Raw genomic sequence first — 23,159 nt, forward strand, 5'->3', positions numbered from 1 at the left:
AATACTCATCCAGTCAATGTCATGGCCTGCAAATAGCCCAGTTCTCAACCCGAATCCCGAATGATGATTTGAACATTTGTTAGCCAATGAAATTCCAAACATGATTTAATGCCATTTTCTGGAGGTGTATTCTATTCAGAGCTCAAAAACACGTGCACAAGTACATCTGTGGTTCATTTTTACACACCATTATTACGCGCAAAGGTGCATAATCATTAATTTGAGTTCTGGAAAGAGAAGTCAAATATTTACAACTCTTTCACGGAGTCTAAAAAATTGGCCAAAGTAAAATACACATTTGCAAAGGTTTTTTTGTTGTAAACTGGTTGTCTCCAAATAGCCACTTTTGGAAAGGCCTGAACCTCCCCTTAAAAACATGTGTAAAATACAAGCGGCTAATTGTAGTTGCTAGCAGGAAATGCTACTAGAAATGCATGTAAAAGATTGCAAGAGCAATCTTTATTTACACAGAGCAGCTAACAGTAACAGCCAGAGAAGAGAAAAAAATGATACATGTGTTTTTTGCTTATTGTTTAAATTAAGTGCTGTATTGAAATTTACCTATTTTACACCACTAGAGGTCGGCTTGTAATACACACTGGGTCTTTAATCTTTTTGGTTGGGCTGTGTCGTTTTTGGTAACTTTGAAGCTGGCATCAAATTTGCGTCTGTGTACACAAGAATGCCAGTTTGGATTTTCCATGTAGCGCTAGCTGAGCATGAAGTTACAATCCAGGTCACCGTTTCGCTGCCCGGCCTTCAATTTGTAGGATTTCAAACCCATGCAAGGAAGTTCGAAAGACCGCTCAAACGCTGCTTTGTCGCCAATGGTGTGTCTCCAGCTGAATCGATCGTAACCCCCCCCTCCCTTCACTAATAAACAAATTGGATTATTCACAGCTGACCAGTTTGATGCTTTCCAGTAATTGTGTGTGTGCACGGTGCGGGATTATAAAAGACAAATAATTCACGAGGCGACTAAGCCGCCGCTGTTCAAATTGCGGCGTTATTTAAATAGCATTCATTTGCTCAAATAATCGGTCATATGAATCTGCCCACCCAGGCGGCTACGCAAACACTACCAAAAGTTGTTACCGCCACAGTTGATTTCAGTTTTTTTTAAGCTCAAAAGGTGGAAAAGCCAACTCCATTACCATGACCATGAGGTCACACTGACACGTCAATATAAAAACCTTTAGGGTACAAGGGTGCCTCATATATTCTTTATCATTCTTATTCTTCTGTAATAAAAGTTGTACGAGGAAATACAACTTTTTAAATAGATAGATAGATAGATAGATACTTTATTCATCCCCGAAGGGAAATTCACATTTCCAGCAGCATCCCTGAGCTGAGAACAGTACAATAATAAAGCCAAAAGAATACAATATACAAATACCCAGTGTGACGTGCAAATGCCCACTGTAGCGTGTTATATAGAGTAACTAAATAGTGCTACACAAAATACATATTGCAGTAAGATTGGGTTATATCCAATGTAGGTGGTGTGGTTTAATGTGGGCCTTTACTCTGCCGGGTGGAGTTAAAGAGCCTCATGGCATGAGGAAGAAAAGATCTCTTCAGTCTGTCCGTAGTACAAGACAGTGACAGCAGTCTGTCGCTGAAACTGCTCTTCTGTCTGGAGATAATGCTGTGTAGTGGATGCGATGGATTGTCCATGATTGACCTCAGCTTTTTCAGTGCTCGTCTCTCAGCTACTGTTGTTAGGCTGTCCAGCTCTTTGCCCACAACAGAGCTCGCTTTCCTAGCCAGTTTATTGAGACGAGAGGCATCCTTCTTCTTGACGCTGCCTCCCCAACACGCTGCCGCATAGAAGAGGGCGCTTGCCACTACTGTCTCATAGAATATTTTCAGGAGCTTTTTGCAGATGTTGAAGGAGGCCAGCCTTCTGAGGAAGTAAAGTCGGCTTTGCCCTTTCCTACATAGAGCTTCTGTGTTGGCAGTCCAGTCCAGTTTGTTGTCCAGCTGCACACCCAGGTATTTGTAGGTCTGGACAAATTCTACACATTCTCCCTTGATGGTTACAGGAACCGGGTGAGTTCTGGTTCTCCTGAAGTCCACCACCATCTCTCTGGTCTTGGTGGTGTTTAGGTGCAGGTGGTTTGCGTTGCTCCATCAGACAAAGTCCTGAATCAATTTCCTGTACTCCTCCTCCTGCCCGTTTCTGATACATCCCACGATCGCAGTGTCGTCGGCAAACTTTTGCACATGGCAGGACTCAGAGTTGTACTTAAAGTGTGAAAATACACTTTTGTTTTCATTTCTATTTAATAATGGTTGCCTTGAGTTATTCTACAACTCAACTTTTCAATGGTGATGATGCTACCAAATATCAATACCACTATTGCATATTATCTTCCCCTCAACCCTGAGAAAAAACTTTTGTATCCGAACAATGCAGAGAAAGATAGCATGACTGTCCGTTGTCTTTGGGCCTTTTTCAATCCAGGACAACAAAGACAATTGATAGTCAAACTTGATTTACGTGGGAGGATCTGCAACACGCCTTTATGCTCACTTTGCAATCTGCTGCACTCTCAAATATTACATATTTACATCCCATTTTCATGCTCAACACATGTCCAACCTCCCAGTCCAAAAAAGTGCTTTAATCCCCAGCTCCTTTGCGGTTTCAATGCATTGCGGGTTGAAACATATCCCACGATCAGTTACAGTGGGACCTCGCTACTTGGCGGTTCGACATTCGCGGGTTCAGAGCTTTGCGGGTCTAAAAAAAATAAATAAAAATAAAATATATATATATTTTTAAATTATTATTTTTTTTATTTTATTTTTTTAAGCATTTTGGAAGGGGCGCCGCTACTTCGCGGATTTTCACTTTTCGCGGGTGGTTTTGGTCCCCATTACCGCGATAATCGAGGGATTACTGTATCCCTGATTTCATATTGCTGTGACTGGGGGCTAGCAGAGCGCACTTTTGTCGCACTTTTTTTTCTGCCGCTGCTATTTCCACCTAAAACTAAATGTACTTCTGTGGCTCCGAACCATTATCTCCAATCCCATGTATCTGTAAGCGGGGACCCGCAGACGTTACTTTGTCAGTGTGCCATTCTAAAGTGCCTGAAATGAGATGCATAGTTGTGGCCGTCCGTGTTCCATTATCTCAGGGGCTGCCAGGGTGGGTTTCATTTTTGGTCCATTCAGATGAAATGTGCCATATGTGGCCCGCCTTAAATGAACTTCACTGTTTTGGCCGTGATACATTATTCACAGTACTATTGCTTAAAGGAGGTGTCAAAAGAGCAACTTGTGTGTTTCTTCTGTTCTTTCAGCCTAAAATGAACAGCACTCGTGCAGCTGCGATCCTTTATCCCCGGTTGACTATTGTTGCGACCGAGAGCCGGCAGAGCCCATGTTAAAAATATTTTTTCACAGATATTGCTGGGGGTTCTGGTGATCACTAACAGCAATGAACGAAAGATTACAAAACATGAGATAAAACATGATAACTCATAAATTAGTAAATGTATGATAATGATATAAGATCTATGCCAGAGATCCATTTTTATCATTATTTTAACACAACTTGCTCATTTAAACCTGGAGTAGGGCCGCAAACGGAGCGCCTCAAGAATGTGTCCAATGCAGCACAGCCGGGGGAAAAAAGTATAATAAACTACAGCCAATTATTTGGTGTTTACCCAGTTTAAGGAGGGATAATTTCTGTATCTTACTGCAACATGCACTATTTTTAAATAGTATTAGTAGAATTTTTTTGCTTTCTTTAGCAGCCTATGATGAATAAAGTCCAGCCGCTGCGGTTGTCTTTGCATGGTTTTGTATAAAGTTTTGCTTCGTTGTCGTGCAGCTGTTGTAATTTTCTGGTCCGAATGTGCCGGCGCAAGGAGGAGCTGAAGGCTCGCACCGTGTGGCTCGGCCACCCGGAGAAATGCGAGGAGAAGTTCCCTAAAAACTCCATCCACAACCAGAAGTACAACATCTTCACCTTTGTGCCAGGGGTAAGGTTTTATTTTGAAAGGGCTTCTAGTTTTGGCCAGTTTCTTTTTGTGTTGCTCCGCCCCTAAGGAGCATGATTATGCAAAAAGTTGGTGTTTAAGATGTTAAATATTTTTTTATGTTTTTATTTTTTTTAATTTTTTTATTTTTTTATTTTTATTTTTTTTAGAAAAAGTTTAATTTTCTTTAAAACAAAAATGTCAATGTAACAGAAAAAAATAAACATTTCGCCAAGGCATGTGTAACCTTTAGAACTGGAGGGCTTGTGTAATATTCTCAATTGACGTGTTTTCTCATTGAGTGCCTATGCCAGGGGAGCTTCACTTATGAAAAAGCAAAAAGTTCCCTAATTAAGAGGCCTGCTTACTTTCCTGGCCATAAAATATCCCCTGTCCATCAGAGTTGTCGTTATCCCAAAAAAATCCCGTCTCCCAGCCTTCTGAATTATTAAACGCCAGCAAATTGAGTTTAGCCTGCTCTCCCCCCTGCCGCCCCTAAAGGTCAAGGGGTTCATTAGTTGCCTTTCGATCCTGTGCTCTCATTATTAACAACATTATTCAAAGCTTGAGCTTGTTTGTGTGATATTTTTTTGTCTCGCTCCTCAGGTTCTCTACCACCAGTTCAAGTTCTTTCTCAATCTCTACTTCCTGGTGTTGGCCTGTTCACAGTTTGTGCCCTCGCTCAAGATCGGATACTTATACACGTACTGGGCGCCCTTGGTAAATAATGCTTGTTTGTTTTCATGCTACTGAGCAAAAGAAGGCTATAATTCAAGATTTTTTGGGTCAAATCTTTAACAACTGCACCCTATGTTAGAGGAAAAAGGAACTTCAATCAGAGTTAAATTTATATTTATAGGGAACATTTTTGGGGCCTCCTTTGGCATAAAAAATGTAATGGCTGTTGCACAGGACTAACGGTGTATTTTTCAAAAATTGTCTTAAATGTTTCACTTCCTTACTAAAACACATAAATGTATAAAGAGTATTAAAGTAAGTACATTATATCTAAATAAATAAAACATTCTCCCCCATAGAAATAAGTAACTGCTGAGTAACTTAAGAAAAAAGTCCAATGAAAATACATCCATCCATAATCTGTACTCGCTCATTCACAGAGACAATTTGGACCAGCCAATTAACATGACATGCATGTTTTTGGAACGTGGGAGGAAACTGGAGTGCCTGTGGGAAACCCACGTAAGCACGGGAAGAACATGTAAACTCAGCCCAGGAAGGCTGGAAGCTGGATTTGAAATCATGACCTCAAAACTGCCTCCTCCCTTTAAAGCCATACACATTGAAAGTCATAGATTCATTCGACATTTTTCTTTCATCAATTGCCATTGTTTTTTAATTTTAATTTTAAAATACCCGATTCACATCGCATTTGTTTTTAAATGGTACTGGATAGATTAGAAAATTGGCTTTGAAAGTTTTTAAACAGTGCCTTAGTTTGTCCATGAAAAATGTGTACGAACACTGGAGATGAGATCTAATGCCTTTTCATATGTCATCCTTATCTCTAGTGGTGAGGTAGCCGCGCTCTCACTGCCGCAACCTGGGTTCAATTTCTGTTGCAAACTATTTCAGTGCAATGTCTATACACAAATGCATACGGTAACTCTTACTGTAGTTCAGATCCCATGCGCTTTTTAGTCCAGTGCACCTTTATATTTAAAAAATGTGACAAAAGACAAATTATTGGGATTGCGCCTTTTAATCCTGTGCGCTTGCAGTGCGAAAATACGGTTCTATTTCCCTTTATTCTTTGGCAGGGCTTCGTGCTGGCCGTCACCATGGCACGTGAGGCGGTAGATGAGGTGCGGCGCCACCGTCGGGACAAGGAGATGAACTCTCAGCTTTACACTAAGCTGACGCTGCGGGGTAAGTCGTCTGGCCGTCCGCCACTCTTTGCTGACACCACAACACCTGATACTTTACGCTATCGCCTCCTACGTAACACAAATCCTCCTTCTCGCCATATTCTCATCGATTTTTTTTTTAAATGCCTCTAAATACCGTCTGGCCTAGAATCCCCTGGTGTAATATCTTTGCTCTGTTTGCGTCACACCAAAGTGAGACTAAATATAAGAGTTATCGGCCGCCAGAATCGGAAGTCAGCGTGAGAATCAATCTCGTAAGGTGAAAACAAAAGAAATTCGGCATATAATAAGTATATATATATACTAATATATATATATATATATATATACCGTGCAGTAGACGCCTGGTATACATCAGGGATCCGTTCTGAGGTGGGATTGCAAAGTGAAATTTCCGGATAGCGGGTGGGATGGAAACCTGTGCAAATTAGCTAATGTGTTCCAAACCCCGATACCTCCCATCAACTTATTAAGATAACAAAATTGTTCATAGTAAGTGCTACCTTTGTGTTCTATACACGCTTACGATTAACACTATTAAACAAATCTATATGTAAAGAAAAAATGAAATTTCATTAACCTTTTGTGTGAGTAGCGGGTGAATGCAGGGCAGGAGACAGCTGGTTAAAACAAAGACTTCGTAGAACATTTCCTTGCTTGAATCACCTCCTTATTTTTAAGAATAGTCCAGATTGTCGACAAGTTACAGCCATGCAACGCTACCCATTTGTGTGGCTTCTTTATCTTTTTTGACAATCCCAAGCTAAATTTCCATGGTTATCATGTTTTTGCTTCTCACTTTAGCATCACTGCAAGCTTTGGAACCCATAGCGTATAAATACAGTACAAAAATACAATATTGAATTGCGAGTTTCCTGAACTGAATGAAATAAAAGGCATTGTGGGAAGGGAGTTCAGCCAATAGCATATTGGCATTTTCATGATGCCTTGACGCAATCCAATGGCTGACCAGCATTTTAATTGACATCGACCAATAGCAGACAGGTATCAGAAATAAAATAATTTGTTGTTGACGTGGTATAGTGGAGAATATGCTGCAGAAAAAACGTCTCATTCCACAATGTAAACTGAAAACGTCATAAGGCGGAGATGCCGTATCCCAGGGCTCCACTGTATATATTTATACAATGTATTTGTATATGTTTGTATTTATTTCCCTACCTCTGCAGGTAAAGTACAAGTGAAGAGCTCTGACATTCAAGTGGGAGACCTGATTATTGTTGAAAAGGTGAATTTTGGTAATATCTTAAGTTACCACTTGAGGAAGCCTTTGTACTATTTGTTTATGTGATACACTTTGATTTTTTAAATATCTTTACTTCCATGCGTATTCGTAGTGTATATGTACTACCGCAATTCATTGCAAGAACTATTCTATTTTTTATAGAGCCATTTTGAAGTTTTTATTTATCTAGTATATAAGATTACAGTTATTGGGCAGCACGGCGGAGCAGTGGTTAGCGCGTGTGCGGCACAGTTCTGAGGTCGTGGGAACCTCCTGCGTGGGTTCAAATCCAGCTACCGGCTTTACTGTGCGGCGTTTGTATGTTCTCCCCGTGCTTGCGTGGGTTTCCTCCGAGCACTCCGGTTTCCTCCCATGACATGCATTTCAAGTGAATTGCCCGGTCCAAATTGTCCCTATGTGTGAATGAGCGAGTGAGTTGTATGTCCCCGTGTGCCCTGCGATTGGCTGGCAACCAGTTCAGGGTCTCCCCTGCCCACTGCCCGGAGATGGCTGGGATGGGCTCCAGCCCCCCCGCGACCCTAATAAGGATAAGCGGTACAGCCAATGAGATGAGATGAGATTACAGTTATTATACAATATATATCACAAGTCAATGAATTAAATAGTTACATATATACATATGTATTTTTTTTTGCCCATTAAAAACTTTGTCATGCACTTTATTAATTTTGCGTGAATACATTTATATCTAAAAGTTCCTTTCCCTCTGTCTTTGTTAAATTATTCATCAACAGCGATCATATTTGTTAACTTTCCACCTTCAACTGTTTTTCTAGAACCAAAGAATTCCTGCAGACATGATTTTTCTGAGGACGTCAGAGAAAAATGGTGAGCAGTCAGACTGGCATCCCATACTTTTTTCTCCTGTTTCCTTCTCTAGACAATCGTGTTAGCCACTTGACTGCAGGCTACGGCTCGCCGATAGCCACTATTATTATTCTGCTTCGTCCTTCAGTGTCACATGCCTTCAACATCTGGTCATACAAGCAAACGTGGCCAAGTTCCATGAAAGCATTTAGCACTTTTTTCACTGTTTCCCTTTCTAGCCACTTATGTTAGGCATCTGACTGCAGGCTATGGCTCGGCATCAGCTCCTATTGTGTAAATTTGTCCTATAGTGTCATGCGCCTAACATTGTTGAATTCTCTGATTCAGGCAATTGTAATCAGGCTTTTGTAGTGTATCATCTTCCAATGCACACATTTCAGTTACATTTTAAGCTACAGCGACCTCTAGTGGTGCATTGTTACACACTTTCCTTTACACAAAGTGTTGGGTTTCAAAATGTGCTTGCCATATTTTCCTTGCCTGTTGAAGCGATTGGATAAGCCCGGCTTGTGATTTTTTTTTTATGATCTACATCACATTGTTAGAGTGATGGATAAACCAAGCGAATCGGTGAGCCGCGTCTGATCTCGGACATGAGAAGGAAATCCGAGGGGAAATATTTGTGAAGACGCTGTCCACGTCAATTTATGTAACATAGAACGCTTAGGCTGGGAAGCGTTGACATCTTTGTTCTTAACAAGCGCGGCATATGAGCACATATTTGTCTTTGGCACAGCGAACTGCAAGAAACATGAATCATCTGTGCTGTCTCTGAGGGACATTTTACGGCTCTAGCCTGCCTGTCAGATAGCGGCCCGCATCCGTCACTTTCATGCGTAATATTACCCAAAACCAATGCAGGTCAACGTCTTAAGCCACGTTGGCTTGCACAGAGGGGGGGCTGCAGCAACGACATACTGTTTAGTGGCTCAAAACAAAACAAATTGGCAGATTGTAAAACAAAATGAGAAAAAAATGTTTCACCCTACCCCTGGTTAAAATATATCTGGTAAAACATTTCAAAATAGTTACGTGTATTTAACTTAATGTCATTTTTTTCTTAAGTATTATTAGCTATTTGCTAACAGTATTTTGTTTATATCAAAGCCCCATTGTGTATTATATGCAGTGTTAATTTTACCTCTGAAAAGTAATGGGTCCCGGAGACTCGCATGCTCAAAAATCTATAGGTCCCAACAGAGATCTATGGGTCCCCAAAATTTAGTGTTATCGAGGTTGAAATTGTAAATCGGCGACAAATATATGAATAAATATATAAATCTATATATTTATTCAGTTTTAATCATCTCACTTATTTGGTAATACAAAGCAGTTATAGCTTCAGATTTTTCAGTTCACAAAAATATTGTACATTATACAAAATCAATTTGCTGAAATATTAGTCTATACAGGACTGTCTCAGAAAATTAGAATATTGTGATAAAGTTCTTTATTTTCTGTAATGCAATTAAAAAAACAAAAATGTCATACATTCTGGATTCATTACACATCAACTGAACTATTTCAAGCCTTTTATTATTTTAATATTGCTGAATTTGGCTTACAGCTTAAGAAAACTCAAAAATCCTATCTCAAAATATTAGAATATTATGAAAAAGTATACAAGTAGGCTATTCAACTAATCACCTGAATCATCTAATAAACTCGAAACACCTTGCGAGGGTTTCCTGAGCCTTAAAAACACTCAGCTTGGTTCAGTAAACTAAATCACAAGTATGGGGAAGACTGCTGATCTGACTGCTGTCCAGAGGACCATCATTGATACCCTCCATCAGGAGGGTAAGACACAAAAAGAAATTTCTCAAAGAGCAGGCTGTTCACAGAGTGCAGTTTCAAAGCATATCCACAAAAAGTCTGTTGGAAGGGAAAAATGTGGCCGGAAACGCTGCACAACCAAGAGAGATGACCGCAGCCTTAACAAAATTGTGAAGAAGAGCCGCTTCCAGAATTTGGGGGAGCTTCAAAGACAGTGGGCTGAAGCTGGAGTCCAGGTATCAAAAGCCACAGTTCACAGACGTGTCCGGGAAATGGGCTACAATAGCCGTATTCCCATGGTCAAGCCACTTCTGAACTCAAGACAACGGAAGAAGCGTCTGACTTGGGCTATGGAGAAGAAGCACTGGACAGTTGCATAGTGGTCCAAAGTCCTCTTTTCAGACGAAAGCAAGTTTTGCATTTCATTTGGAAGTCAAGGCGCCAGAAAGGCTGGAGAGGAGCAAAATCCAAGTTGCTTGAAATCCAGTGTGAAGTTCCCACAGTCAGCAATGGTTTGGGGAGCCATGTCAGCTGCTGGTGTTGGTCCACTGTGTTTCATCAAGTCCAGAGTAAATGCAACTGTGTACCAAGAGATTTTAGAGCACTACATGCTTCCATCTGCTGAAAAGCTCTATGGAGATGAGGATTTCATTTTCCAGCATGATCTGGCCCCTGCCCACAGTGCCAAAACCACCAGTAACTGGTGCACTGACCATGGCATCACTGTCCTTGATTGGCCTGCTAATTCCCCTGACCTGAACCCCATCGAGAATTTGTGGGGTATAGTTAAGAAGAAGATGAAAGACACCAGACCTACAAATGCAAATGAGCTGAAGGCCGCTATCGAAGCATCCTGGGCATCAATAACACCTCAGCAATGCCACAGGCTGATTGCCTCCATGCCACGCCGGATTGATGCAGTAATCTGTGCAAAAGGATTCCCAACCAAGTACTGAGTGCATCAATGGACATTTTCAAATGTTTGATTTAGTTTTGCTGTTATAAAATTATTTTTTTACTTGGTCTGAGGAAGTATTCTAATATTTTGAGATAGGATTTTTGAGTTTTTTTCAGCTGTAAGCCAAAATCAGCAATATTCAAATAATAAAAGGCTTGAAATAGTTCAGTTGATTTGTAATGAATCCAGAATGTATGACATTTTTGTTTTTTTAATTGCATTACAGAAAATAAACAACTTTATCACAATATTCTAATTTTCTGAGACATTCCTGTATATTCATGCAGTTTTAATCACTTCACATTTTTCAGTTCATATATTCTTCGTGGTTTGCTGTCCCGCCACAGTTGTAATGCCTTCTCAAGGTCCAATTGCAGCAACGGAATTTCCAAAGCTAATTTGTGGTTTTCATTGTCGTTGTGCCGATCCAATGTGCTTTTCTGAAAGTTTATATTGCGAAATGATTTATGCAATCCAGTTTTTTTGTCACGCTGGGTGCACGTATCACAGAACATGTAGCCTCCATTATCATCCTCCTCATACCGTAACCAGAAATATAATTTAGTCCATTTTGGCAGAAAACTCCTTTTCTTGCTAGGAGTATTCTTTTGTTTATCTTTCGTCGAATCGTTCGCTTCAAAACACGTGTTTTCCTTGCCTTCGCGGTCGTCTGAAGAATTTATCCGCCGTGTTTTCGTGCCGGAATTATTGCCGTTGTTACCACTTTCTGTATTATGTTTTGACTTATTACCGACACTGAAGAAATTACCAATTTTTTGTTGATTTGCACCTAATACCAACTGTTTTCACTCGACAACCACCAAAACAATGACGTCATCTTGAAGCAACGAGATTTCGTTTGCCGAGATCGGCGCGAGACCAAAACAAAAATGGCGGAACTGCCTGAAGTTTGGAGTAAATCTGTTAAAAGAAAAAAAGTAATCGGGTAATTTGGTCTCAAAAAAGTTGCGTCCCGGGGACGCACGTTGATTTGACACAATGCGTCCCCAGCAAAAATGATGCGTCTAGGACGCAGGGACGCAGGCAAACGAGAACACTGTATATGGTGACCTAGTGGTGTAAAAATACTTCAACCATATAAAAAAACAAAATATGTTCACATAATGAGCAAAGCACATGTACTATTTCATAAACATAATTTAAGTGAAGCCACATTTATTTTTATAGCACTTAATTACAAAATGTCTCAAAGGACTCAACAGGTTACTATCACACCATCCCCTGATTTGAAACCAACATGCGGGCAAGCAAAAACTCAAAACCTCAACATGAGGAAAATAAGAAACCTTAAGAATGTCCTCACAATTGGTAATCCCCTTCCAGGATGACCAGCATTGGGTAACAATACACAAAAGACAGTGAACCTCAATAAGAATAATTATTTTATTTTATTATTATTATTTTTTTTAGACCCGGTTAACAGGGACCAAATCCACCCGCGAAAAGTGAAAATCTGCGAAGTAGCAACGCCCCTTCAAAAATGCTTAAAACAAAAGCAAACAAAACAAACAAAAAAAAAAAAATATATATATATATATTTATTATTTTATTTTGTTAGTATTATTTTTTAGACTTGCGAAGCTCTGAACCTGCGAACGTGGAACCGCGAAGTAGCAAGGTCCCACTGTATTCTTTAATGACTAATTTGACTGCATTGTATGTCTCCATACATATTTCATTTTTACGTACACTACCACCCGGTGGCCAGAAGCAGCCCAATGCCCATTTGAAGTAAAAATTTCTGAGAAAAAAACTAATATTTGATGTAAGTTTTTTATGATGTGATCCAGGGTCGTGCTTTATCAGGACCGACCAATTGGATGGCGAAACGGACTGGAAGCTGAAAGTAACTGTGGGGTGCACGCAGCGGCTCCCAGCAGTGGGGGTACCTGCTAATAACACAACCAGCATTATCTTCATAGTTTTTGCTTGTATGATGTTGATTTCCGTCTTCAGGACCTCTTTTCCATCAATGCATACGTCTACGCCCAGACGCCTCAGCTGGACATCCACAGTTTCGAGGGCAACTTCACACGGGTGCGTTTGTTGTTTCTTTTTCTCTCTAACAAAATACAGTAGACCTCCGGATACGTCGTACCTGCCTCATGAAGTTTTCACTTTACTGCTTGGGGCAAGATGTTCTTTTTGGCCACTATTTATCGCATTACACCAGGGGTCGGGAACCTTTTTGACTCAAAGAGCCATAAAAGCAAAATATATCAATTTTATTTTGGGAAAGAGCCACACCATATATTATGAGACAAATTTACTAAATTGCTAAACCCGCGCCCCAGACAAAAGCTTAGTCTTCAGCACATTTATTTTTGATGATTTGATAAAAATTATGAAAAGAGAATAATGCCAGAGCCCGTGTCCCAAAATCAACAAACATACCACTTTAAACTTGTCTCTTTCTTGCAATTACTCAAGATCGGTTAAACTCATTTTGACCCTTTTTTTCATACATATTGGTTTCAAAACCAGATGTAAGCAGTTATTTTGTAAAAACGGCACAACATTCTGCAAACAGGGAGCCTGATGTTCTTATCTATGGCGCAGACGGCGTAGGGCGAGAGATGGGAGGGAGTGCTTGCACTTTTTGCATAGCTCCACCCATCCCTCCCACTCACCCAATCAAAAAACTCTTCTGGTGTTTTGGCGGATTTACAGTTTGTTCTGTGGATTCATCATAAGGTATTTGAACACTGAAGACAGATAATATAGTGATGTTTTATATAACGGATTATTTAGCGTTGTACAGCCAGAACAAGTTTTTTTTTTTTTTTGTGACACCTTGACTGTAAATTGTAGTGAAAAACGTGCCCTATATATACTGCAAAGTACTGCCATACTGTTAAATTTGGTTTGGCTCTGCGTGTATCTGAACAGGATTAGTAACTCATGTTTTGGACGAGATGGAGAAAATTTGCATGCAATCAAATTTGTTTCTGAGCCACAGCTACTCATAGAAAGAGCCATATATGGCTCGCGAGCCATAGGTTCCCGACCCCTGCAATACACTGTCACCTTCTCCTCCTTCTGCATCCATCCGCGAACCCTAGTGTACCAGTTATTCACATTAAGCCAAAGGCAATTAACATTTCATTTTTCCTAGCCCCTAGCTAGCAAACGTTCATCCAGCTTGTCTTGCCTGCTGTTTTTTTAAATTTTATTATTAATGGAAGATTAGCACAGCTCCCACAGAGAGCAGAGACACACTACAAAGAGCGTCTTTGTGGTCCGTCTTCACTCTTGGCCACACACTAGGCTTAGTTGAGCGAGCACTTCCTCCATTCATTCATCCGCTATAGCCTTCCTTTGCAGATCGTGTGCTTTGAGTTGGGAGGAAGGATGGAGGAGGGTGTCAGGAGTGGGGGGATTGAGTTCCCACAGACTAACATAAAATTAAGTTACCAACAGTGGAACCTCGGTTTTCGAACGCCTCTCAGTTCGAACAAATCGGTTCTCGACCAAAAATTTTGAGAAATTCTTGCTTCGCTTTTCGTTCAAAAAATCGGGGTTCGAACGCCGGTACGCTAGGGTGCGATGCTGAGCGGCCTACGGGTGTAGATCGTGTAGATTGCCCCCACCCCTCGTGAAGAACTGTTATGACGTGCGTGCGCACTTCTTTTCGCTTTCGCTTTTAATATCGGTGAACGGAGTGTTTTAGCCCCTAATTATGCCTCCGAAGAAGGTCTGTGCAAGCAGCAAAGTTGCTACAGGTGAAATGAGAAGAGTAGTGCGTACAACTATTGCATTTAAGAAAGAAATAATAGCAAAATGAAGAAGGTGTGCGAGTTTCCCTTCTTTCGAGGGAATAGGGCATGGCTTCTGCAGACCACCACAAAGGTAAGAAATCCTATTCATAATTCTTTTCTTTATCCTTTAACCGCTCACCACTTTTTGTGGCGACCCGGGTGCTAAATGATGTGTAAACGACCTGATTTTTTTATTTTTACACGTTCATGTTAGCGTAATCTTTCGTACGGAAGATTACGCTAACGCGAACGTACGATTAGCCTGGGTTAGCTTCATGTTTACGTTCATGGTAAACATTCGGGGTGTTGGAACGGATTAAAATGATTTTACATTACTTTTAATGGGAAAAAACGATTTCGGTGATAGAACAAATCGGTTTTCGAACAGGGTTCTGGAACGGATTATGGTCGAGAACCGAGGTTCCACTGTATTTATAAAAGCTTGCTCATCCATGTTGGAGCGTATGGAGACGCATCCAGGCAATGTCAAAGTGGTCAAATGATCTTGTCCGCCACTTTTTCCATTGTCTCCTTCTCTAGCCACTTTTTCAATTGATGTTTGACTGGATGTGGCTGCTTTAGTATCATAATTATGGTATGGGGACATTGAATTAAAACATCTACATGTACAATTTCATTGACGCAACTAATTTTTTTGCTTTCATGTGCTTTCATTATTTTATCTTTCTAAAATGTTCATAATTTATGAGCCTTTGATTTTCGACGAAAAAAAAAAAAGCATTTATAGTCCCCGACTTTTCCATACTTGACAACAATACGGTAATTTTTTTACTTGTCTCTGATTTTACTGGCATACAGCATCACAGTGTAATATGCCAGCTGGTGGCAGCAAGAAGGAGAACCGTACAGTGGGTCATCAGCACAGCCCTCAAAAACCTGGGCTGCTCTGTGCCCAGTTTTTCCTAGTCCGTCTGTCTTGAATGTTTTTCCTTTTTGAGTATTTTATTACATGTCTGTCCTGCAGTCCCACGTCTAATGTTGTAGTAACCAATGGATACTTGTTATCGATGACAATAAAGGCAAATCAATTTTTTTATTTTTTTATTTTATTATTATTATTATTTTAGGAGGATGCAGACCCTCAAGTCCACGAGAGCCTGAGTATCGAAAACACGCTGTGGGCCAGCACGGTTGTTGCCTCGGGTGAGTGAGTTGACTCCATTGATTTGTGGTGACTGCCCCCCTTTCCAACCTAACCGCACCGACACCCCCCAGTCTGCAATGCCCTGACCTTGACCGGCAGAACAAATACTTGGCCTTAACTTACTGAGCTAAGCTCTTACGACAATTCTCTTGTTGCGAAAATATGCTAATTTTTTTCTTGCTTTAGAAACAATTTTTGGAGCAATTTGTCACTTCTTAATATTCTTACTTTGGATTTTTTCACTTCCTCTATTAAAGCCGCTGCCTGTATAATGTAGCATCCCTTGGTGATGGAAAAACATTTGATCAATTTAAATGCACGCATCTGATTGTTGTCGAGTCCCATGATCCGGGCACATTTTTAACTTTTTTCCCCCTACTGTTTAATTCTTTAGCCACTTGGCTGCAGTCTAGGGCTCGTCACTAGCTTCTATTGTTACTGTTAACTGCTCTTGCTTCGTTCTTGTGTCAATCGCCTTCCACAGGTGGTCACCTGAAAAAATGACTTCTAAGATTCAGGCATTTTTGACATTTTTGTTTTACTCTTTCTTTTTCTTGACACTCATATTAGCCACATGAATGTAGGCTATGGCTCGCCTCTAGCCACTATTTTCTTTCTTAGCTGCTCCTGTTTAGTTCTTCAGTGTGATTCACATACCACAGCTGGTTTTGCATCTTAGTAGCTTATGTAGCTGAGCCCTCTGATTCTGGAATCTTTTACTTTATCTCAACTGTTTCTTTTTCCGGCCACTCATATTAGCCTCTTGGCTGCCGGCTACCGCTTGAGCCATATAAAAAGCTTGGTCTTGCAATCTCTTACTGGCCTTTTTAGTAGCTTATTTCATTAGCTTCTAAAGTTAGCCGCACACACCAACTCTAACCAACTCCTGTTATTTGCTTTTTTTCCTTCCAACTTCTTTAGTCTTATGTTCTTGCCGGGTAGGGATTAACAGCAATCTTAATGTGTTGCTAATGTTAGAAAATATGGAAGTAGGCATCCGATTTTTGCCAAGTGTCTTCTTTGATTGCAGACGCTTTAGCACCATTCTAAGATACAACAATCTCTTGTGGTGAACTGTTACACACGGTCACTTTGAACTTTTGCTTGGCTCATTTATTATTGATGCCTCTTTAATCCTCTGATATAAGGCCAGAGTAATAAACCAGCAAAGATGTCGCCTTATCGACTGTTCTTTTATGAGCTCCTAATGTATTAAACGCCTGAGTTGAGTGACAACGCAGGCTTATTGTGTTTCTCGCCACGCAATTCATCTCGCTAAGGTGTGCAAGGACAGTGAGCTAATGAGGAGCATCACTCGTTTGTTTTATTTGGCAGGCACCGTGACTGGGGTTGTGATCTACACCGGAAAGGAGACACGCAGTGTGCTCAACACATCCGATGCCAAAAACAAGGTGAAACATTGACACAATTTTATATGGACTGGATATTCTATTTAGTAGCCAATGAAACCTATCGAAGGTTTTTCTGTTTTTTGGCAAGAATCTCAGAATAATTTAATTCCTTTGTACATGGTATATTTGTTTTTTTGTAACCCTGACTTCTCTATTCAGTTGGGAGAAGGTCAATGGCTAATTACCCAAGAGGGAAATTAACTAAGGGGGGATTTAAATGACTCTTTTGGGGGGGAGAGAAATTAATCTGGCTCAATCCCAAACAAACAGCTCAAATCCAGTACCAACTCTGAAGGTAAAAATAACTTACAGAGGCAAAAAAAAAGACAAATTAGTGTGAAAGGCAAAAATGTTTTTGTTTTTTTTAATGACAGTTAAGTACAATATAGTGTATATTGTATCATTCGTATTTAATACTTTGGACCCCTGGGATACGACATGAATCAGTTCCGAGGAAGGGGATCGCAACGTGAAATTGCCGTCAAGCAGGGGATCGAAACTTATTTTAATTAGCTAATGCCTTCCAAATCCCTAGAACTCCAGACCAAAACATCAGTATAGGGTTATATAAATTTAAAATAATATACAAACCCTGCCCTGCTTACGAACGAGACGTTCCGGACGATCGTTTGTAAGTTGCATTTGGTTGTAAGTTGCTTCAGTGCTATATTTTGTATGTTTGAGGTTTATATAAGTATGTTAAAGGCTTGTATAAGTAACCTGTATTATTTTGTTCTAAAAAATAAACATTTAATAAAATAATATGCTTTATGAAGATAAATAAAGTTAAGTTTCACTGCCTTTTGAAAGTTAGCCCAAGAAATAGTCACATGCCCTCTACCCGTTCTAGATGCATTTTCCGGGTCAATGACATGAGCATCAACAGTGTGCACAAATAAGAATAGATAATATGATATAAATAAACCTTTTTCAATACATAAGCAACATATATTTCTAATATTTTGTGTGCTTGTTTAGGGTTGTGATGGCCATGTTGACCAAATTTTCTCTGAGCCTGTTAGTCTTTGTTTTAAGGGACCCGTAGCATCTTCCAGAGGACATCTGTTCAAATAAGTGTGTGCGGGGTGAGAACAGTCCACAATAATGTTCTCTGCAATGTCCTCCAGACTGGGCGGAGAACAGCCCATCATTTTCTGGGCTTGTTGATGACTCTCTGTAGGGTGGTACTTGTACATTGGCCTAAGTTGTATATACCTGAGAAAATGGTGAAATGATTATAGTGCAATGGGTAAGCTATCGTTCATGAGTTGAATTTGTTCGTAAGTTGCTTCAGTGCTCTATTTTGTATATCTAAGGCTTCTATAAGTAACCTGTATCGTTTTGTACTAAAACATAAACATTTTATAAAATATGTTCTATGTAGATTGAGGTTTAACTTACTTTTGGAAGATGGGCTTCAGGAGGTCCTCCTGTGTGTTAGAGAGTGGCCAAAAAAAAAGCAATCCAACCATTTTCTCAACCGCATCAAGCTTTCTTATTACACTTTGATTTAAAAAAAAAAAAAAAAAAAAAAAAAAGAAGAAGAAGCCGGATTTCTTCTTAGGGGTGGAGGCTGGGTGACCTCACAGCGCCACACGCCGGTAGCGGCAGAAATACTGTGGCTTGCGAAAATATTTGGCCCCCTTGAATTTTGTGACCTTTTGCCACATTTCAGACTTCAAACATCAATATATAAAACTGTAATTTCTTGCGAAACATCAACAATAAGTGAGACACAATCATTAATTGGAACACACTTTATTGGATATTTTAAACTTTTTTTAACAAATAAAAAACGAAAAAGTGGGTGTGCAAAATTATTCTGACCCTTTACATTTCAGTGCAGCAAACTCTGTCCACAGAAGTTCAGTGAAATGACTAACGATAATAAATGAAATCCACCTGTGTGTAATCAAGTCTCTGCATAAATGCACCTGCACTGTGATTGTCTCAGAGGTCTGTTTAAGGCGCAGAGCATCATGAAGACCGAGGAACACACCAGGCAGGTCCGAGATACTGTTATGGAAAAGTTTTTGAAAACTGATTTTCTAACTTACATTTGCAAGTATTAGAAGATGTCTTTGCTTTAATCGCCTTATTATTCTTTATTGCCCTAAACATGTTCGGCTGCGAAACTTAGTAATTTGTGTGCTGACTTCGTATTTATTGATAATCACAAGCTTTGTTTCTATAATGATCATGTTTTTACTTATCCCCTTAGTAATACAGCGAGCCTTGTACCTATAGAGAATTAATTCAGTTAAAAAAATACAGTATTGTATCACCGACCCACAAAGTTTATGGATTTAATGATGAGAAACATTGTGGAAGGTAGTTCTGCCAATAGTATATCGGCATTTTCATGATGCTTTGAAGCAAACCAATAGCAGACCAGTATTTTATGGGTTTGACCAATAGCATACAAACGTTTTAGAGATTGAACTTTATATGCACACGATCACCGCAAAACTTAACATGTTTTTGAGCACATGAAATGTTTTTTTTGCTGATGACTTATAATGGGGAAATGCCTTAAAGAGGGTCTGAAAAAAATCTTATTCCAAACTGTAGTCAAAACATTGTAAGGTGGGGACGCTGTACCCTGTGGGTCCACTGTAAACAACTTTCATAAAAAAATAAAAATACAAATGCCAGTGTTGAGATTTATGATCTACAATTAAAAGAAGTATTATTTAAAGTGTTAAGTAATTCTCTCCATTACAAAAGACCAAAAAATAAACGACAAGAACTTTATGAACCTGGATTTCACATGAACACCCCCAACAAATCCTTTCTTTTTTAACGTCGCCAAGATGGCTGAAGTGAAATATGTTCTTTCATTCGCCCAACACATCTTTAAGGCCGAGGTAATTGAGCCTCAACCGGCTATATAATGACTTCATCCGATCCCGGCTAGGCCCGGGGAACGTAGGACAGCCATTGTTCTGCTTAAAGGGGATCCTTTTTTTTCTTTTCAGCTGTGCGCAGTCTTAATTTTTTTCTCATTTTAATCCACCCGCACCCCCCAACCTTTCTCTCCCGCCCCCCCCTTTTTTTCTATTTTCCCCAATAGCTCAAGCCTGAACTTTGTCGCTCCCGCCCACCTCGAATTTTAACATTCACTGATAAATCAGTCACTCTACTCTCTAGGGCCGGGGCCGGTCCTCTGGGGATGGGGTGTCGCTTTGTGGGGGTCCAGTAGCAGTGGAGGAATTTTCCCTCCCTCCCTGCCTATTCATAGCAGCCCCTTGAGTGCAAATGTTGGTGTATATATTTTTTTGTTTGCGTCACATGAAAGCATTCTGTGTACACTGCCAAAAATGGGCCAGGACGGCTTCTTTATTTGACATCTTTTTCCCACATGCTCCATTGGCTGCGAGACATACTCGAAAAATAAAAGACAACTTTGACACCGCTGCTCCACGTCCTCCCTTTTTTGTCCCTTTTCTAACCCAGAGCCTTCTCAATATGGGAACTTCTTTGACCCTGAGGGTATTCAGGGGGGATAATATAAAAAAAAAGCCACCGATAATGTCGTTTATGTCGTACACACAATTTACATGACAAAACAGCAGGTAAGAAATTATTTTATTTGGTTGTCTTTTTATAAGAAAACTTGTTTTTTGTTGCATAAATCATTATATTAAGAAAAAACACTTTTTCTAAGTCAATAAATAATACATGCTATAAGATCCAAAAATTTCACATTCCAGTTATTTTTCCCCCCTTTTTTCGCAGGTGGGCCTACTGGACCTGGAACTGAACAGGCTCACTAAGGCCCTGTTTTTGGCCCAAATGCTCATGGCTGTTGTCATGGAAGCCCTTCACGGCTTTGTTGGCTTGTGGTTCCGCAACCTGTTCCGCTTTGTTGTGCTCTTCTCCTACATCATCCCGATCAGGTGCAGTACAGTCCTGGGATTAAGATATAAATCCATTCTCAATCGAGGATCGTAAAGTGAAATCAAAGATGTAATGTAAAAATTAAATTTGCTTTCAGTGTGTTTTAAGCTGGTACGGTGGAATTTGTGGGTAGATGGTGGAGGCGTGGCATCAGATTTCAGATGAAATTGATATCCAAATGTCTACCTGCGATGATTGTCATGCTTTTAGAAGATTTTCTCGATTGGTTACGGCCAAGCACCTTAGCAAGTGATCCGTGTGCTTTCCTCATATTTCTTGATCATCGTAAGCTTAGTTTCTATGGTTATCCTTTTTTTTGCTTCTCTTTAGCATCGCTTGGTACCTATAGCAAATGAATAAGGAATGAAAAATATAGTTTGTTTTTTTAGCCGATTTGCAAATAATCTGAACTCAATGAAAGGCATTGTGGAAGGTAGTTCAGCCAATAGGATATCAGCATTCCCATGACTCAAACCAATAGCAGACCAGCATGTTATATTGCCTGTCATATCTTAAAGACATAACCCTCCAACAAAGTATGAATTTTGTAAGTTTTTGGGGAGGGAAAATGTTTTGTATTTGAAGTCGTATAGAGAGGGAAATTCCGTAAAGAGGGGCCAAAAACATCTTATTGCACACTGCAAAGTAAAAACGTTGTGAGGCAGGGTTTCCGTATCCCAGGGTCAACTATAATGAATTTTTCTTTATCATACTCCTTAAAACCATTTACACGTTTTTGACCTCCTGTCCACAGCCTGCGAGTAAATTTGGACATGGGCAAAGCAGCCTACGGCTGGATGATAATGAAGGACGAGAACATCCCCGGCACAGTGGTAAGGACCAGCACCATCCCAGAAGAACTAGGCCGGCTCGTCTACCTGCTGACGGACAAAACAGGCAAGCCCGAAACGTACACCACGTTGTTTTGTATCACCATGGTGATAAATTCCTGCAGCCCTTTCGTCTCAACTTGCTGATCAAGGTGGGATTGGATTTGGCTTTAGTAGCTATTTATCTAGGTCGATGGTTCATAGAACGAGGAGCGATCAATCAGCAGGAAGTGGTTAAATCAGCCGCATCCATTAAAACGACAACATCGTCCCGGTTTAGGGCATAGCTACATTTACTCAGTCGGCTTGGGTGATGTCCGCTAATTAGAGAGGACACACCGTCTGTATTGGCAATGAGATTAGTGCTGGATGTGGGTCATGTGATGTATTGTGAGTACTATATCTGACTAACCCCATGACTAACTTTTGATCAAATGTATGTTGAGTTTAGAATTTTTATTTTTTCAATTGTCATTAATAACAAAGTTGTGTACATTTTTTTTACAAAAAGGTTAGTCATGGCACTTCAGGTTAAACATGTCATTGAAGGTTTGAAGAAAAAAAGCTGAATATTTTGCATTGAAAATACTGCACAGACATGTAGTCATCAACACAGCCCAAGAAATAGTCACATGCCCTCTCCCTGTTCTAGATGCATTTTCCGGCTCAATGACATGAACATCAACTGTGTGCACAAATAAGAATAGATAATATGATATAAATAAACCTTTTTCAATGCATAGGCAAGATATATTTCTAATGTTTTTTGTGCTTGTTTAGGGTTGTGATGGCCATGAGGAACTTATTTTCTCTGAGCCTGTTAGTCTTCGTTTTAAGGGACCCATAGCATCTTCCAGAGGACATCTGTTCAAAAAAGTGTGTGCGGGGTGAGAACAGTCCACAATAATGTTCTCTCCAATGTCCTCCAGACTGGGCGGAGAACAGCCCATCATTTTCTGGGCTTGTTGATGACTCTCTGTAGGGTGGTACTTGTACATTGGCCTAAGTTGTATATACCTGAGAAAAGGGTGAAATAACTATAGTGCAATGGGTAAGCTATCGTTCGTGAGTTGAATTTGTCCTTAAGTTGCTTCAGTGCTATATTTTATATGTTTATATAAGTATGTTTAAGGCTTGTATAAGTAACCTGTATTGTTTTGTACTTAAAGATAAACATTTTATGAAATTATATGCTCTATAAAAATAAATAAATTGAGGTTTAACTTACTTTTGAAAGATGGGCTTCAAAAGGTCCTCCTCCTTGTTAGAGACTGTCCGAAAAAAAAAGCGATCCAACCATTTTCTCAACAGCATCAAGCTTTCTTATTACACTTTCATTTCCAAAGAAACGGTTTGCCTC

The 23,159-nt window shown here is 39.9% G+C and overlaps 1 protein-coding gene across 1 annotated transcript in view; it reads left to right on the forward strand.

The window, feature by feature from the left end:
• atp9b (ATPase phospholipid transporting 9B) overlaps positions 1-23,159 on the forward strand; it is a 48,727-nt gene that overhangs the window by 6,184 nt on the left and 19,384 nt on the right. The window contains exons 3-13 of the mRNA XM_088328527.1: positions 3,851-4,001; positions 4,605-4,718; positions 5,777-5,885; positions 7,075-7,133; positions 7,928-7,979; positions 12,525-12,619; positions 12,691-12,771; positions 15,581-15,656; positions 16,993-17,069; positions 20,808-20,968; positions 21,724-21,866. Coding sequence (XP_088184653.1) covers positions 3,851-4,001; positions 4,605-4,718; positions 5,777-5,885; positions 7,075-7,133; positions 7,928-7,979; positions 12,525-12,619; positions 12,691-12,771; positions 15,581-15,656; positions 16,993-17,069; positions 20,808-20,968; positions 21,724-21,866 — 1,118 coding nt within the window. The remainder of the gene's footprint in view (positions 1-3,850; positions 4,002-4,604; positions 4,719-5,776; positions 5,886-7,074; positions 7,134-7,927; positions 7,980-12,524; positions 12,620-12,690; positions 12,772-15,580; positions 15,657-16,992; positions 17,070-20,807; positions 20,969-21,723; positions 21,867-23,159) is intronic.

The sequence above is a fragment of the Urocampus carinirostris genome, chromosome 2 (assembly GCF_059441175.1).
Source record: "Urocampus carinirostris isolate Australia breed hairy pipefish chromosome 2, RoL_Ucar_1.0, whole genome shotgun sequence".
Classification (NCBI taxonomy): Eukaryota; Metazoa; Chordata; class Actinopteri; order Syngnathiformes; family Syngnathidae; genus Urocampus; species Urocampus carinirostris.